Source organism: Phoxinus phoxinus (genome assembly GCF_949152265.1).
Source record: "Phoxinus phoxinus genome assembly, chromosome: 23".
NCBI lineage: Eukaryota > Metazoa > Chordata > Actinopteri > Cypriniformes > Leuciscidae > Phoxinus > Phoxinus phoxinus.
In genome coordinates, this window is record NC_136898.1 from 21,207,121 (window position 1) to 21,221,942 (window position 14,822).

At 38.5% G+C, this 14,822-nt stretch overlaps 1 protein-coding gene across 1 annotated transcript in view; it reads left to right on the forward strand.

Annotated features, from left to right (window-relative positions):
* The window catches only part of cwc27 (CWC27 spliceosome associated cyclophilin), a 45,628-nt gene extending 31,087 nt beyond the window's left edge, over window positions 1-14,541 (forward strand). The window contains exons 11-13 of the mRNA XM_079598711.1: window positions 7,261-7,376; window positions 8,415-8,527; window positions 14,044-14,541. Coding sequence (XP_079454837.1) covers window positions 7,261-7,376; window positions 8,415-8,527; window positions 14,044-14,206 — 392 coding nt within the window. The 3' untranslated portion in view covers window positions 14,207-14,541. The remainder of the gene's footprint in view (window positions 1-7,260; window positions 7,377-8,414; window positions 8,528-14,043) is intronic.
* Window positions 14,542-14,822: the final 281 nt, after the last annotated feature.

Consider the following 14,822-nt stretch of genomic DNA (forward strand, 5'->3'; position numbering starts at 1 on the left):
GTGAAACCAATAGTAATAATAATAGTAGTAAAATTATATAATTGAGATAATATAAATATATATTAGTTCTTATGCATCTCCTGCATAAGTGTGTATATTATATTATATTTATATTATTATATTCACTTATATTTCTAGAATAATAAACTTTTTTTATTGTTCTTTTGAACATCCATTTATGACTGCTAAAAACAAATGAATAGTTAAAATGCTTTTCCTGTGTCCGTTTTCTGCAACATGGTTTTTCTGTTCAGTTCATTCTCAACAAAATGCAAGAATAAAAATTCCAAACCGTGTCTAAAACCGAACTTCAATCATCGCATTTTAAACTCGCTTCACCGATGTTCTGCTTCCATCTCTGTGTCAATATCCAGAAGTTGGCTCTCTTGCCATGGAGACATCTGGCCCCACCCCCTAATCTCAATGTTTGGGTTTGAGTCCGGTTCTCTAGTGTTCATATGTCCACAGAGGCTACTTCCAGCATTGTATTGAGTCCCAAAAGCAAACACATTCCTCCCCTCTCTCTAATAACAGCAACCCGCTCTCTTGGCATCTGGTATCTTATTTTAGGAAGAAGCCAATTGTCTCCTCCGCAATTCACCAAGCAAACTAGAAGACATTTGTACCTTTTTGAATTATTATTTTCGACAGGCATCACTTTAGTTTTCAAGACATAAATTATAGCATGTTCGTCTAGTCTGGTTTTCTCTTTCTTGGCATGGCTGTCATTTGTAAGAGCCAAAAATAAGAGAGACATGCTAAAAACACTGTCCGTTTTCTACCCACCCTAAATGATGTGGCAACATTCTTTCTACTACTCGGAGTTATTTATACAGGTTATGCCTGTGTGCACAGGGTGTTTCATTTCAATGGAGCCTTGTCAGTCAAACACATTGATGTGTAAGAGAAATTGTCAGAGCATAATCTTATAAAAAGACACATTAGAAAACGATTTTCTATCAAAGCATTCGTTTCCTTGCACTAGATTTGCCACCCAATAAGCATCAGTGATTTCTGAAGGATCATGTGACACTGGAGACTGGAGTAATGGTGCTGAAAATTCAGCTTTGATCACAGGGATAAATTATATATTTAAAATATATCACGATAAAAAAAGTTATTTTAAATTGTAATAATATTTCAACAATATTACTGTTTTTGTTGTATTTTTAATCAAATTAATGCAGCCTTGGTGAGCGGAAGAAACTTCCATCAAAAATATCCAAATCCAAAGTTTTGGCCTGTTGTATGTGTGTGTATATTTTGATGTTATAATAATAATAATAATAATAGTTAGGGATGCACCGAAATTAAAATTCAGGTAGAAACCGGAAATTCTTGATCCACTTGGCCGAAAACCAGTTTCAGTTTTCATAATTCAACAATAACCACACTTTTATTTAAAGTAACGCCAAAATTGGAGAGAAAATATATTAAAATAATATTAAATATCAATGTATTATATTGCATTCAGTTCTATGCAGAATCAGATTTAACAGATGTTATATATATATATATATTATCAGGGACGCTCCGAAATTTCAGCCGCCGGAAATTATTGGTCGAAAATTTATTTTTAGTTTTTGGCAGAAAATATGAGTCGAAAGTATGTGTGTTCAGAGCTCAGGTTCAACTCGGGTGCAGTGTTTTTTTGTTACTTTGCGAGATGCACAACTTCGAAGCGTCTCGGCTTTTTGGTATTATATAACTGTCAAATTTTACTTGGTCCTCAAAAGAGTTGTCAGTGTATTCGGGTAGATAATATCCAGGGTTCAGAACAAATTAAGCTCAACCAAAATAATTTGTGGCATAATGTTAATTATGTAATTATCTCTTTTTTTTTTCTGTGGAAAAATCTAAAATTTGTGTTACAGTGAGCCGCTTACAATGGAAATGAAGGCGACCAATCCATAAATTACTATTTTAATAGTATAGCCACAAGACGTAAACAATATGTATAACTAGTATTTAGTGTGCAAAAAGTTGCTTACTAACATTTTTGTTCTGAAGTTGTATCCAGTTTTACATGTTACCGTGGCAATGCAATGCTAAAACCCTAAAAGAAATGTAAAAATTATTGAAAAAGCTTTACAGCTCCAATAATGCGATAATGTAAAGTTTCAATGGAAGAATGAATTAAGTGGTTTTATAAAATTATAAACTTTACGTTTCTCATTTTAAATGCCCCAAAAATTGGCCCCATTTTCGGAAGTGTCTTATAATTAAAAAAGAAAAGAAAATATGGAATGTATTGAGTGCCACAATTTCTATTAAAAATAAGTTCAAAAACAAGCAGCAACTCTGTTATTAAACAGAATATTGTGACGGTGCGACCCGTCTAGTGGGATCTTCAAGTTCTGACTTTGGATATACTACAGTTGAGGAACACTACCTTCATAAAAATATAGGCTACCAAAAATATTTGTAAATGCGGAACTATGAACGATGAACTAATTCCATTGTGTGTTTCTTCTGATTAAGTTAAAAGCTTTAGCATTGAATTCCACAGAGTGATTCCCGTCAGAAACTCACGTTCTTCCATGCGGGGCTCCTGAAGATGCCAGCGTCGACTGATGGCCCACAGTTAGCTTCGAGAAGCCTTGAATTCACCCACTCGTTCTTGACCAGCTAAAGGGAAATAATCCACCTCCCAAATGATGAGGTGTTTGTCGTCCCCATCAACCCCCTGTTGCTTGATTTGTAGCTCTTTTCGGGCCGAGTGACAGGAGAGGGATGGAATGTTGTTAGAATAGCCGTCAAACTCAAAGACAGTACTTAGCAGCACCAGCTGGAGTAGATGGAGTGTGCGGCTGTTGTGGGCCCTAAGGGTGCCATCATTCAGCAGTCCTGCAGCTGGGCCCGAGCGCGAGCGTTGAGCAAGCCTAGTGGAAGGCATCACTTTTTGCTCACATAAATCACCAAGAAAAGGGTTGTTACCGGCGCTGACTTTTAGAAAAGGTGATTTTGATCACGTCTCTGAATTTGTGGCATTCATGCGTTGAATACCTCTGTAAATGAGTAATTGCATGGTTCGAGTAGCTAATGACAGCCAAATAACCTGTTTCACTCAAACTTTAGTTACTCAATTAAGTTCCACTCTGCCTGAACATTTCACCTCCAGTTCGTACAGAAATGTTTTCAGCTGAAGGACGAGATGTTTGTCTGTCAGGCGTGTGAATTGGATCCAGTTCAAGCTGTGTCGAGTTTTTGAATAATCGACTAATCGAACAATTATTCGAGTGATTATTCTGGGGATTCATTCTGGGTAACTGGGTTACTATTCTGGGGATTAATTCTGTAGTTATTAAGAACTCTACAATAATTCAGCTTGTTCAGGTTGTTTTAGAGTTAAAAAACAGCAATCAATTACCTTCAGTAAATCACAGGTAAAAATACTTGAACAAAATTCACTTAAAGGATTAGTTCACTTTCAAAAAAAAAAAATCCTGATAATTTACTGATGTCATCCAAGATATCCATGTCTTTCTTTCTTCAGCCGAAAAGAAATTAAGGTTTTTGAGGAAAACATTCCTGCATTTTTCTCCATTTAACAGACTTCAATGGCAACCAAATATTCCAATGTTCAAAGAAGGTTCAAATGTCCGTCTCAATGCAGCTTCAAATGCTCGACACGACCCCAGTCGAGAAATAATGTCTTATCTAGCGAATAATTGAAGTTACAATAGTTATTCAGTCAAGAGCAGCGAGTGATTTAGTGTCTTTAGTTCTCTGATCAACATGACAGACGGCAGCAGGTTTATTAGGCTGCTGTCACTTTAAGAGCTTATGCACGGATCCAATATACAGTTACACAACATGCGTTATCTCTCTCAACTTTTTACGTTCCAAAACTCATCATACTTTCCTGAAAACTCTGCAAAACAGGCACTTCGACATCATTTTGTACGCATTTGACCGTTTTAGCGCAGTAAGCCACAAAAAATACGTAAATGTGGTACTTGTGAGCTGTTTGAGAGGTGGCTTAATGAGAGCGCCACTTATATACCGTAGATCAGTGGTGCGCGTGTCGTGTATATAATTTAATTATTTCAGTATCGATAAATATTGAAATATGGATATTTTTGACAACACTACATACTATAACAATATCTTGACAATATCTATGACTTTCTGGCCCTATTTAACCCTGTTTTGTATTCAATCTTATTCACAACCCCATTTACTTTCAAAATGTTATTTCTGAGTCAGACAGTAGATTTACTGAATCACACTAATTGAATCACTGACATTACTGCCATCCAGGTATTAAAAAAAAAAAAAGCAAAAAAAAAAAAAAAAAAAGCAAAAGTGCTTGTTGACAATCTTATTATTATCAATTTAAAAAACTGTTTTGCTGCTTGATATTTTTGTGGAAATCATGATACATTTTTTTCAGGAGTCTTTAATGAATAGAAGGTTAAAAGAACAGCATTTATTTGAAATATAAATCTTTTGTAGCATTATAAATGTCTTAAATGTCACTTCTGATCAAATTAATACATCCTTGCTGAAAAAAAGTAGAATTTTTTTTCAGAAAAAGTCTTACTTTCTAACGGTAATTTGAACGGCAGTCTATATATAATATATAACAGTGCTTACAAAAAACTATTGCAGCAATATTTTTTTATGATTCATACGCCTGTACGCGCAGTATAGACAAGCTACTCAAAGAATGTCAAAGTTCTTGTACTTTGTTTTAATACTTGTTTATTTCAGTCCTATCAAGGCTGTATCTTTCACTGTTTAAACTACGGCCACGATAAACATGCTTTTCATCCCATATTGGCAGCCCTGTTTTTTTTATGGATTTGAAAAGGAGTAGAGTGTTCAGTTTTCTACACAGTTAATGTGTTTTAATAGTCTTTGGCTCATTACTTTCTTTCTGTCTTTCTAGTTTTCTATTAGCTCATGCCACAGACTAAACATTTTCAAACACAGTCAGTGGCTCTCAGACTAACGCATGGCACGCTCTCTCGGTTGCTGAAAAACAAATTTCCAGCCTCTCTCCGATGCGGTTTTCACTGCACCATAAATACGAAGAATAAACAAGCGTTCCATTTGTGAGGGGAAAAAGATTTTTCGTTACATGACAGCGCTAACATGAAATAAATCACTCGAATGTTGGAGGCTCCGTCTGATGTAGTTTGTTCCCCTTGAGCTTGTTGTGGAGAAGCATTCAGTCATAGTTGCCATGAGGGCAGGTGTAGTCGAAAGAAGCACTGTACCCGCGGGGCAATCTGTGACATCAGTGCCAGCCGTCTGAGCGGGGGGGGAGGGGGTGGCGGGGGGGGTTTGCAGTGGCACATTAATGCCTGTAGACACCAGTGTCAACAGCCCAGCCTTGATGTTATTGACTTTTCCAATTCCTGCAATTCTAGCGTGGAATTAATAGAACGTACTTTATTTTTAGGCACTTCTCAAATTGGTGGGTATAATTAGGAGAGAATTGTAAAAGACTATTACATTGTCTTTATCCTCTTGCAGGGTTCAGTTTTTTTTTACTTTTTTTTACTTTTTCTTAAATAAGACTGAAAAGTCTATATAGTAAAACATTAAAATATTCAGCTACAATTTTGGAAAAATGCTGTAATGGTAAAATACTGTAAAGTTGCTACAGGTAAGACCTTGTAAATTGATTAATTGATTAAGACCTTGATTATTAATTATAGTAAAATAATGTTAATTTTGCAGTTTTTGAAAGTGAACAACAAGCCATCTTATAATTTACGCTGAAAAAATGAGGGCTGCCCCCGACTAAAGATTTTTCTTGTCGATTCAGTAGTCGTCCATTTAAGCCCTTAGTCAACTAATCGCACGTTTATATTAATTTAAGTACTTAAAATATATACTGGGGGTGGGATACTAAACCATATTGAGCCTTTAAAGTCCCCATGTAGTCAATAACTTTATCTATTATTTTGAAACTGTATTTGGTTCACTGCATTTTTAAGGAGAAAATACTCTATATATTTATTTTTACAATTTTGCTTTGACATAATATTGAAATCACCTGGAATGTAGAACAATGGGTTTAAAATCGAAAAAACATAGCATTAAAATGCTTTTAAATACAAGGAGCTGGATTGACCTTTTATATCACAAAAATATAAAGCAGCATGACTGTTTACGTCAAGTCAAGTCAAGAATATTTGTTTAGCGCTTTTTACAATACAGATTGTATCAAAGCAGCTTCACAGTATTAAATTTAAATAATAATAAAACGTCCAAATTTGGTAATGCTAATCAATAGTATTGATTAATTAAATTGAATATCCCCAACTGAGCAAGCCAAAGGCAAATCACCTGGATAACAACATTGATAATAATAATGTAATTTTTTAAATAATAATGTTTCCTGCGCATCAAATCATCATATTTCTGAAGGATCATGTGACACTGAAGACTGGAGTAATGATGCTGAAAATTCAGCTTTGATCACAGGAATAAACTAAAAATTTGTATGTATTAAATAGAAATCGGTTATTTTAAGTTGTAATATTTCACAATATTCCTGTTTTTAATGTATTTTTTTTCATTAAATAAATGCACCTTTGGTGAGCAGAAGAGACTTAATTCAAAAACATAATTTTTTTAATCTTTCCAAACTTTTGACAGGTACTGTATGCTGCAAATGCCACCAAATATACATGTTATAATATCATGGAAGAAATGACAGAACTTATTTCATTAGATGCTTACATTTGCAATTTCTCCTCCTTTTGTGTCTTTTCTCTTTTTTTTCTTAATTTTGTAGCGTTCGCTGTGATTATTTTGAAAGATGGGTTGGCCTCAGCGTTACATAAACACATTTTGATATGTTTCCCCGTTTCATTTGTGTAATCCTTTCAGTATATATGTCTGTATATCACATGTGTTTCCTTATAATTTGAATAAAATCCATCTCTTTATAGCACAGAAAGTCATTTGGACTTCAAAAGTCATAAATTTTGGCCTTTGCACAGATGAGGGTCTTAGGACCTAAATTTTGGCATTGGCGATACGATTATTCTTGGAAGGAATCGGCCCACAGGAGCTGTCATCTTCATCTAAGTTTATAGCAGTATAAACTTTATGTATAGTTATGTCCATATGATAGTTATAACTTCTGCTCTGGAATTCAGCTGTTTTTCTTTTTCATGTAAATCCTTTCAAGGTAGTCACACTACTATATATATAAAAAAACTAAATTGACAGATTGATTCCTGAGGGGAAGTTAATTTCTCTTATCTAGATTGTGATCACTCTTCTTTTCTCTCAAAGTTGACAGTAAGACCAATCCGACCAATGAGGCGATGACGGAGTACCTGGAGAGCAAGAAGAAGTATGAGGAAATAAGGAAGCAGAAACTAAGGAAGGGGTCTGGTCGAGAGGCTCAGGTGAGTCTTTGCTTTTAGACACTATGGCTGCATCCGAAATCGCAACTAGGTACTTATTTTGAGTAATAACTTGGCGACCGCTAAAAAAGTATGCTCTATATAGTATGAGTGTGTGTAGTATGAATGTAATCTGGACGCACTACATTCGCCATGTTGTCATTATCATGTGACCTACCAGCATCAGTTGCTTTGCTTCACGTCCATTCATAAATCCTGTCCCGTGGCGTCCATCGAATGCACACTTCAGAATCTCCCCGGAAATAGCAGGTCATCTGGGTAATATTTGCCTTTCTTATAAAATTTTTGAATTCGGACAAACTTGTTTGTTACACACTGTTTTTCGCCTACTTTAGAGTAGGGAAGTGTGTGATTTCAGATGCAGCCTAAGATTTTCTCCTTCTCTTATAATGATAAAAAAAAGGTTTTCATAATGATTTGGGAAGAGCTGGCTCATTCCTGCTCAAACTAAATGACAAGTTTCTTCTTAAAAGAACTGTTCACTCAAGGATGACGATGCTGCCATCGTTTACCCAGTTTCTAAATCTGACTGTGGAACAGAAAAGGTGAATTTCTGAAGAATACTGGGGCCACTTTATTCCAAGTTCTCCAAAGTCATACTTTTTGTGACAAACAGAGAAATGAGTTATTCATTGATAATGTTCCTCCCCAATAGGCTATTAATTGACTATGGATACTCTGTCTATCAAACTAAATGTTACGAGTCGGTTCGCTCACTGATGTACCTGATGATTTTGAAAGTTTTGTAAAAGTTTTGATGTTCATACGGTCTAAAGCAGAGTCTGACTGAAGGATGTCATGACAGTTTTTGTCCATACAATTACAGTCAATGGGGTCCAAAACAACACTGGACCCTATTGACTTTCATTGTTTGGACACACTGAAAACTTTTTTCAAAATATTTTTTTTGTGTTCCTTAGAAACGATTACAAAATATAGTGCCGCATACACATGAATCATACTTAGGTGTGCTTTTTTAATTAAAAATCATACAATTTGTACTTTCTCTTTCCTCTAAAGACACTTGCCCTTTTGGAAAGCTTCAAAAACAAACTATCATCTGCGATCACGGAGACTCCTAGTGTTCCAGAGGAAACCATGGAGGAACTAGGCGAGGATGACGATAAGGGCTGGTGAGTGGCTTCTACTCAGTTCTGTACGCCGTGTTCCCCATTCCTACAGAGGTTTAATGCACTAATGGACTTGCAGTTGTCTGTGATCAAATGCATTCTCAATAACTCGCGCCTCATTGGTTGTCCCAATGCACAGCTACTGTTTCACATTAAGGTAGCAGAGCTATTTATTTGGACTAACATAGCAAAACGTTCATACCTCTCTCCACATCAGGCACAGCTGCTGGCCTTAAGTGTGCCTGAACCACCTCGCTCTCCAGCCAAGTAATGCGTTTGGCTCTGGAGCGCACTGACACCATTAGAACAGTATGCAGTGTTTGTTTTTGCTGCGCTGCAATAGCCACTTGTGGAGAAGTAGTTTTCTCAGCTGACTTAACTGAGTAAATAACTGCTTCAGCAGACCGAGTGCCCAGATGGAACGTGTCACACCCACCGTACGCCAGACGGGGCACGTCAACCTGCAGTCAGACGCGTGCTGTCTTTCTAACAGACGCTCATTACGGGTGCCAGCAGAACTAGCGCTTGCCGATAAACCATTGTTGGAATTTTCCATAACACCACCAGCATATGTTTTGGAGATGGGTGTGCTGGTGTCCCCATCAGCATAATCAATGAGACTTTCTTGGGCTGCTAGCTTCACTTTGAAGACCAATTTTTTGTTTGCTTCCCAAGCCAAGTTGTGATGGTCAACAGGATTCAGCTACACCAGGACCAAGCCAGCACTAACCATCTGCCCATGTGTCCTCTGATCCCCAGCTCTGAAAATGAATCTTGTCGATTTGTCACTGGAGATGTTTTTTTTGTGTTCTGTCTATGCTCTCCCAATGACGAGCAGACGCATGCGAGTTTGACTTCTGCAACACTATTAAATCCATAGTAAAAGCAGGGGTGAGATGTGGCAGCCCTAAATCAAGAAAACTGTGTTTTTTCTTTATATTTAGAAAGATCCCATCATATCCAGCTGCCTGTGACACAACATTAATTTGTTATTGCAAAAACTGTTCCAGGGCTCAAAATATATATGGTGTTTCTTAGTGAATTTCCAGTATTTAAAGTCATGTAATTCTTTTGGCTACATTATTAACCATGAATTATTATTATTATTTTTTTATTTTAATTTTTTTTACAAAAACAGACCCATGCCAGTGGCTTCAAAAATATTTTTTTACTACATGAATATTAAACCTTTTTTCTGGATGGTTTATGAAAATGCAAATAATGTGCAGACAAATGTGCAGACATTTTTCCCAATGGCTCAGCTTACCCCTTGCCATGTTTACCCCGGACAAGTTGTGGCACTCTACCACTTTTTATATTTTTTGGGTATTGTTATTTTAATGCTTTCATGTAGCAGACATCTGTCTACAAAATCAAGTATTTGTTTACATTTTCTCCTAGATGAAAAGTGGCACAACTTACCCCCGTCTCCCCTACTGTTTCTTTTCACGGTATCGCTCGCAACTAGGCACTGTGTCGGGCAGTATTACATGTTGTGAGCGATGCTGTAACCACTGCCTTAGCTGTCTGTATGTCACTGGAAAATTCCAATCCAACAGCATACTACGAGATTATGAAGACAGAAATGAAATAATTACCATGTCACAGCGGTGCTAGATCACTAAATCACACACACCACTCACTGTGCAAATATTAAGTCTGTTCGGTTTTATTTTTGCCCTCCGTTAAATATGAAGACTAAACAGAGCTTAGCTTTTCTTTTTGGCATCCTCTAGATTATTATTTTTTGTCCTGATCTGATGGGAACGTTTCCATGTTGGGCCGAGGGTGTTATTGACAGCTGAGTTCTTTGGCCAGGATAACATTTATGATGCTGCAAAATGAATTAGGCTCCAGGGAGCATCCATCTTAATGCTGCATGCGAGGCATAAAGTTATGGGCCCTGATTGTGCGCTTAAGTACACAAATAGAGTATCAATTAGAGATGTTTCAGTTTGATTCTGTTTTCTCCATGATCTTCCTAGCATATGTGATGAAGATGCATGTGTTTGTAAGTACGGCCTCTGAGATGGCGGTAGGTACTTAAAAACTGATTTTGCTCATCCACATTTATGGCTTTCAGTTTGAAAGATGTGTTTTTCTATTTAATGAACTCTCAACGTGATTGGACATTACTGTGATTCATTGATACGCTTTATTTCTGAAGCCCTGCCATGACCAATGCGTCACACGGCACTTCTCGTTTTTCTGAGGATTACGGGAAGCAGACTGGTAAATCATTCTGCTTTTTCGCTCTCAGTTAAAACGTATAGCTTCAGCAGTTTGCTTTTTTTGGGTATGCCCAATCCATATATAGATACAGTCCATTGCAAACCCAGGGTAGTTTTCCACTGGAAGTGTTTGAAGCGACTTGGATGCGGGCGGCCAGTCTTTGCTAAACCGTTTGGTAGACGTCCACTGCTTTCATTTCACGCATTCGCAGGAAAACCGTAAATCACAATCAAATGTAAAGAATGTGGTCGAGCGCATGCCTCGGCGGAGAGTAATGGCTTTATGCTTGATGAATTATCAGTGCTAATGGTGTTCGAGTCCGTGCCGCAGCCGCACTGGTGACGTGCTGAGGATAAAGCGAAAAGATCTGTCAGACCGTCGTCCTCCCTCTTCACGCTGCAAGCCACCGCAGGGAAATGAATCGACACGGTGTGTTTTTCTCTCGTGTTTGCTTTTCATCAAAGACCTTGAGTCTTTGTCTAAATATATCCACTCAAATGCTCCAACAAATACCACATGTGAGTGCAAAAGGGGCGCCATCATCTGAGCTTGAGTTCCTATGCGTTTCCTATCAGTTACTCTGTCCTCTGGATAGACCGTCATTACTGTCTAAGGACCCCCACGACGCTAGGACGTCTCAGGACTGATTCTGGGGCGGAGGAGGGACGGGAGGCCCCCAGTGCTAGAAAAACAGCAGTGGGAAGTCTGTACCAGTTTCTGAACGCCTGGTGCACCCCACGAACGGAACATGGGTTACAACAGGTCAGACACTGGAAGTCAAGTCTGGGCCAGATTGTAAACTATTCCATCTGTGTCTGCGTCTACAAAAACCCCTTTTCGCCCAGGCCTCCTCTCTTGCTTCCCCCCCCCTCTTTCGCAAAAGCGAAAGAAAAATAAATTCAGGAAGAGGCTTCCGAGGGCCTCGGCATCATGGCGGGAGCCCCTCCCTGATAAGAGCCCCAATCAAACGGTGGGATTTTTTTGTGCGAGCCATAACTCTAGGCGAGGAGTCCGACGGGCTGTCATCACCGAGACTGCTAGACAAATTATCAGTGCCGACTGCCTTACGCGACGGGAGTCCTGTGGGTCTGCCAGAGTATAGCCATGACATTCTAGATGAGCTGTCACATCTCCTACGGACTTCAAATGGATGCAAGCATGCACACACACACTCGGTTTAACACTTAAAAATGGGCTCGCATGCACTCGCAGACTCTTTATGCATCTCTTTGGCCGAATTCAGGGGTTCTGCGATTGCTCAAAAATAGCAGCGTGGCGGATTACTTACCAACGAGAAGGCTCATAATTTAAGAGAAGAGGCCGCTTCCATCCTCCATTCCTTTATGTATTCATCTTGACTCGGACAACTAGCTCAATTTAAAAATCTTCCTTCAGCTCCTACAGTTACTGCCTGACACACTTCTGCGAAACCACCAGAAGTTGCACCGTATTGAATGACTGCTGGCAGTCGTTGAATTATTGAAAGTCCCGTCACATCTTGTTCTTTCAAACCAGCTCTGGGCTTTGGAGGCGAGCGCATTCATTACGAGACCTGCACCACAGATTTGGATTCTTGAAGGATAAAGTCTTTCCAGAGATTCTGACCTTCACCAGAATAGCTCAAACAGGTGTGGAATGTCAGTTCCTTTCAAATCTTTTTTTGTTGTTTAGATGAGACCCCAGAGAGCCATCCAGCCCATGTCCATGATGTATAACAATGACCCGTTTCACCCTTCTTGACATTTCTTTGAGGTACTCTCCATGTCTTGATTCAGACATCAGTAGCCATCATCTCAGTATGAAATGTAGGTCAGCAGAGCAGGGGTGAGATGTGGGGATCTGCTCCTCATCCTAGCCTTGCTCCAAAAACAATGCCCTAAATATGACCTCAGACAGAATGAAAGTTCAGCCATCATCTACTCGCCCTCACGTCGTTCCAAACCTGTACACCCAAAAATAAATGTTCCAAAAGAGTTTTTTGCAGTGATGGAATAGAACTAATTTTGTTTCTCCAAATAACTTTTCAGTGAAAAAAGCATTTCAAATAACAAGAACATTTAAAAATCTAAACTTTTTCCACTATAAATAACTTTTTGTGGAATGGAAAGGTTCCATGGATGTTAAAGGTTCTTCATGAGCCATCAATGTCAATAAATAACCCTTATTTTTTAAGAGTGCATGTCTTTATTTTTGCGCATACAGTGCCAAAACAGCATTGGACCCCATTTACTTTGATTGTAAAGACCAAGAAGAAATAAAGCATATTGGCTTTGAGTGACAAAATGATGACAGAATGTTCTATTCCTATAAATATCTTAGCGTGGACCTCTGAAATCTTAGAAGGCGTCAGTAGAACCACTCAGATATGACAGAACTGTAGTTCTGTGTTCAGAAACCTGTTGGCTTAGTGTAAACAGTGTCTTGGATTGGGCTGCAGTCTTCAGGAGTCCTCAGGAAGGGACTTCAGCCAGCTGTGAGCTCTTCTTTCTGATGCTGGCACTCAGGAATGCTCCTGGAATGTTAGTCTGCCTGCCAATCACCTCTCCAGCCGTGCCGTGAAGAGAGCGGGAGAGAGCATTACTGAAGAAATGCAATGTAGATGAGCATCTGTGTTGGATTATTGAGACCTCCTACAAGGGGTGTCGCTGTCGAGGCAGAAGCTGAAGATCAATCACGCTTCAGGAATATCGTGGGTGGATCTGATTATGGCAAAGGATGTGCCACCAATGCAAAACTATGGTTTACGGTATAATTGGGGGTTAGTATTTAGACCTATGATGGCCATGCAGCGATATTTGCACTTAATTGGTTTGGAAAACAGCATGTTTGTAAGTAGGCGCAAGACAGCTGTAAAATGAACACATGCTACTGTGTTGAAGACACGTCTGATAATTTTGGCTTCCACATACTCAGTCTGGTTGATTCTAGCTATAGTAGAGAAACCCAGTTTTAGTTTTCTAAACATGTGATATCGCTTAAAAAGAGCAAACATCTATCTTGTTTGTTATTTGTATAATTTACTGTTTATAAAACATTTATTTATCTATTCACTTGGCGGGCACCATTCACAATGGAAGCAAATGACAGAATTTTTCCTTTTTGGATGAGTTATGCCTTTTTAAAGATGCTGTGAAACAGGCTGTTTGTGAACTTGTCAGATTTGGAAGTCCGCTCTGATCTGATCTTTTCCACCGGGAACTTCCCACTCTGATTCTGATGAGTTATTGGCCTGTGAGCTGCGCTTTGCTGTTCTTTTGAACTGAACTCTGTTTCCCCTTGTGATTTAGGTTGGCCCATGTTCTGCACTTTGATGAACAAAGCAGAAAGGTAAAAGATGCCAACATGCAGGACGAAGACACATTCGAGATCTATGATCCACGCAACCCTGTCAACAAGAGGAGACGCGAGGAGAGCAAAAAACTCATGAAAGAGAAGAAGGCCAGGAGGTGAGACTACAGCTACACTCCTCAAACTGCCCGTCTGGATGAGTCCGACCATTAGAAATGGCACAACATCAGGGGCAAAAGCATTTCTTCATGAGAGGAATCATATTAACTCATGTTCTGTCGGTATGAATGGGAGATATCTGCAGCCTCTATTAAAAAGACATTCATTTCTGCCTACTAATACTGGAGATACTTGTGAAGATGGCAAGCGTTTATTGTTTTTAACCCATAGAGGACTATGGGTTAAACTCATCAAAAACCTTTTCATGAACAGGTTTTATCATGCCCTCAAAATGAGTGTGAATTGTCATCAACAGTAATAAAAGTCTTTATTTCGAATGTTTAGGCTTTGTTGTTCACTTCGAGACCTAACTGAAACACTGATTGAATTCACTTAACACACATATTTGGTTTGGGGGGAAACCGTGTTTGTAAGTAGATTGATTTCATTGTCAAGCTACATAGACCAATTAATCCTAAAAATGGTGGGAAATCAATCAAAGTCCCATAGCTGATGCCAATACAAAGAGAGTAAGGTGACCATTAGTTGATATACATTTTTTAGATTCTACACTTGAGCATTTATTTCACAGACTCCCATTGTAACAAAGCAAAATAAA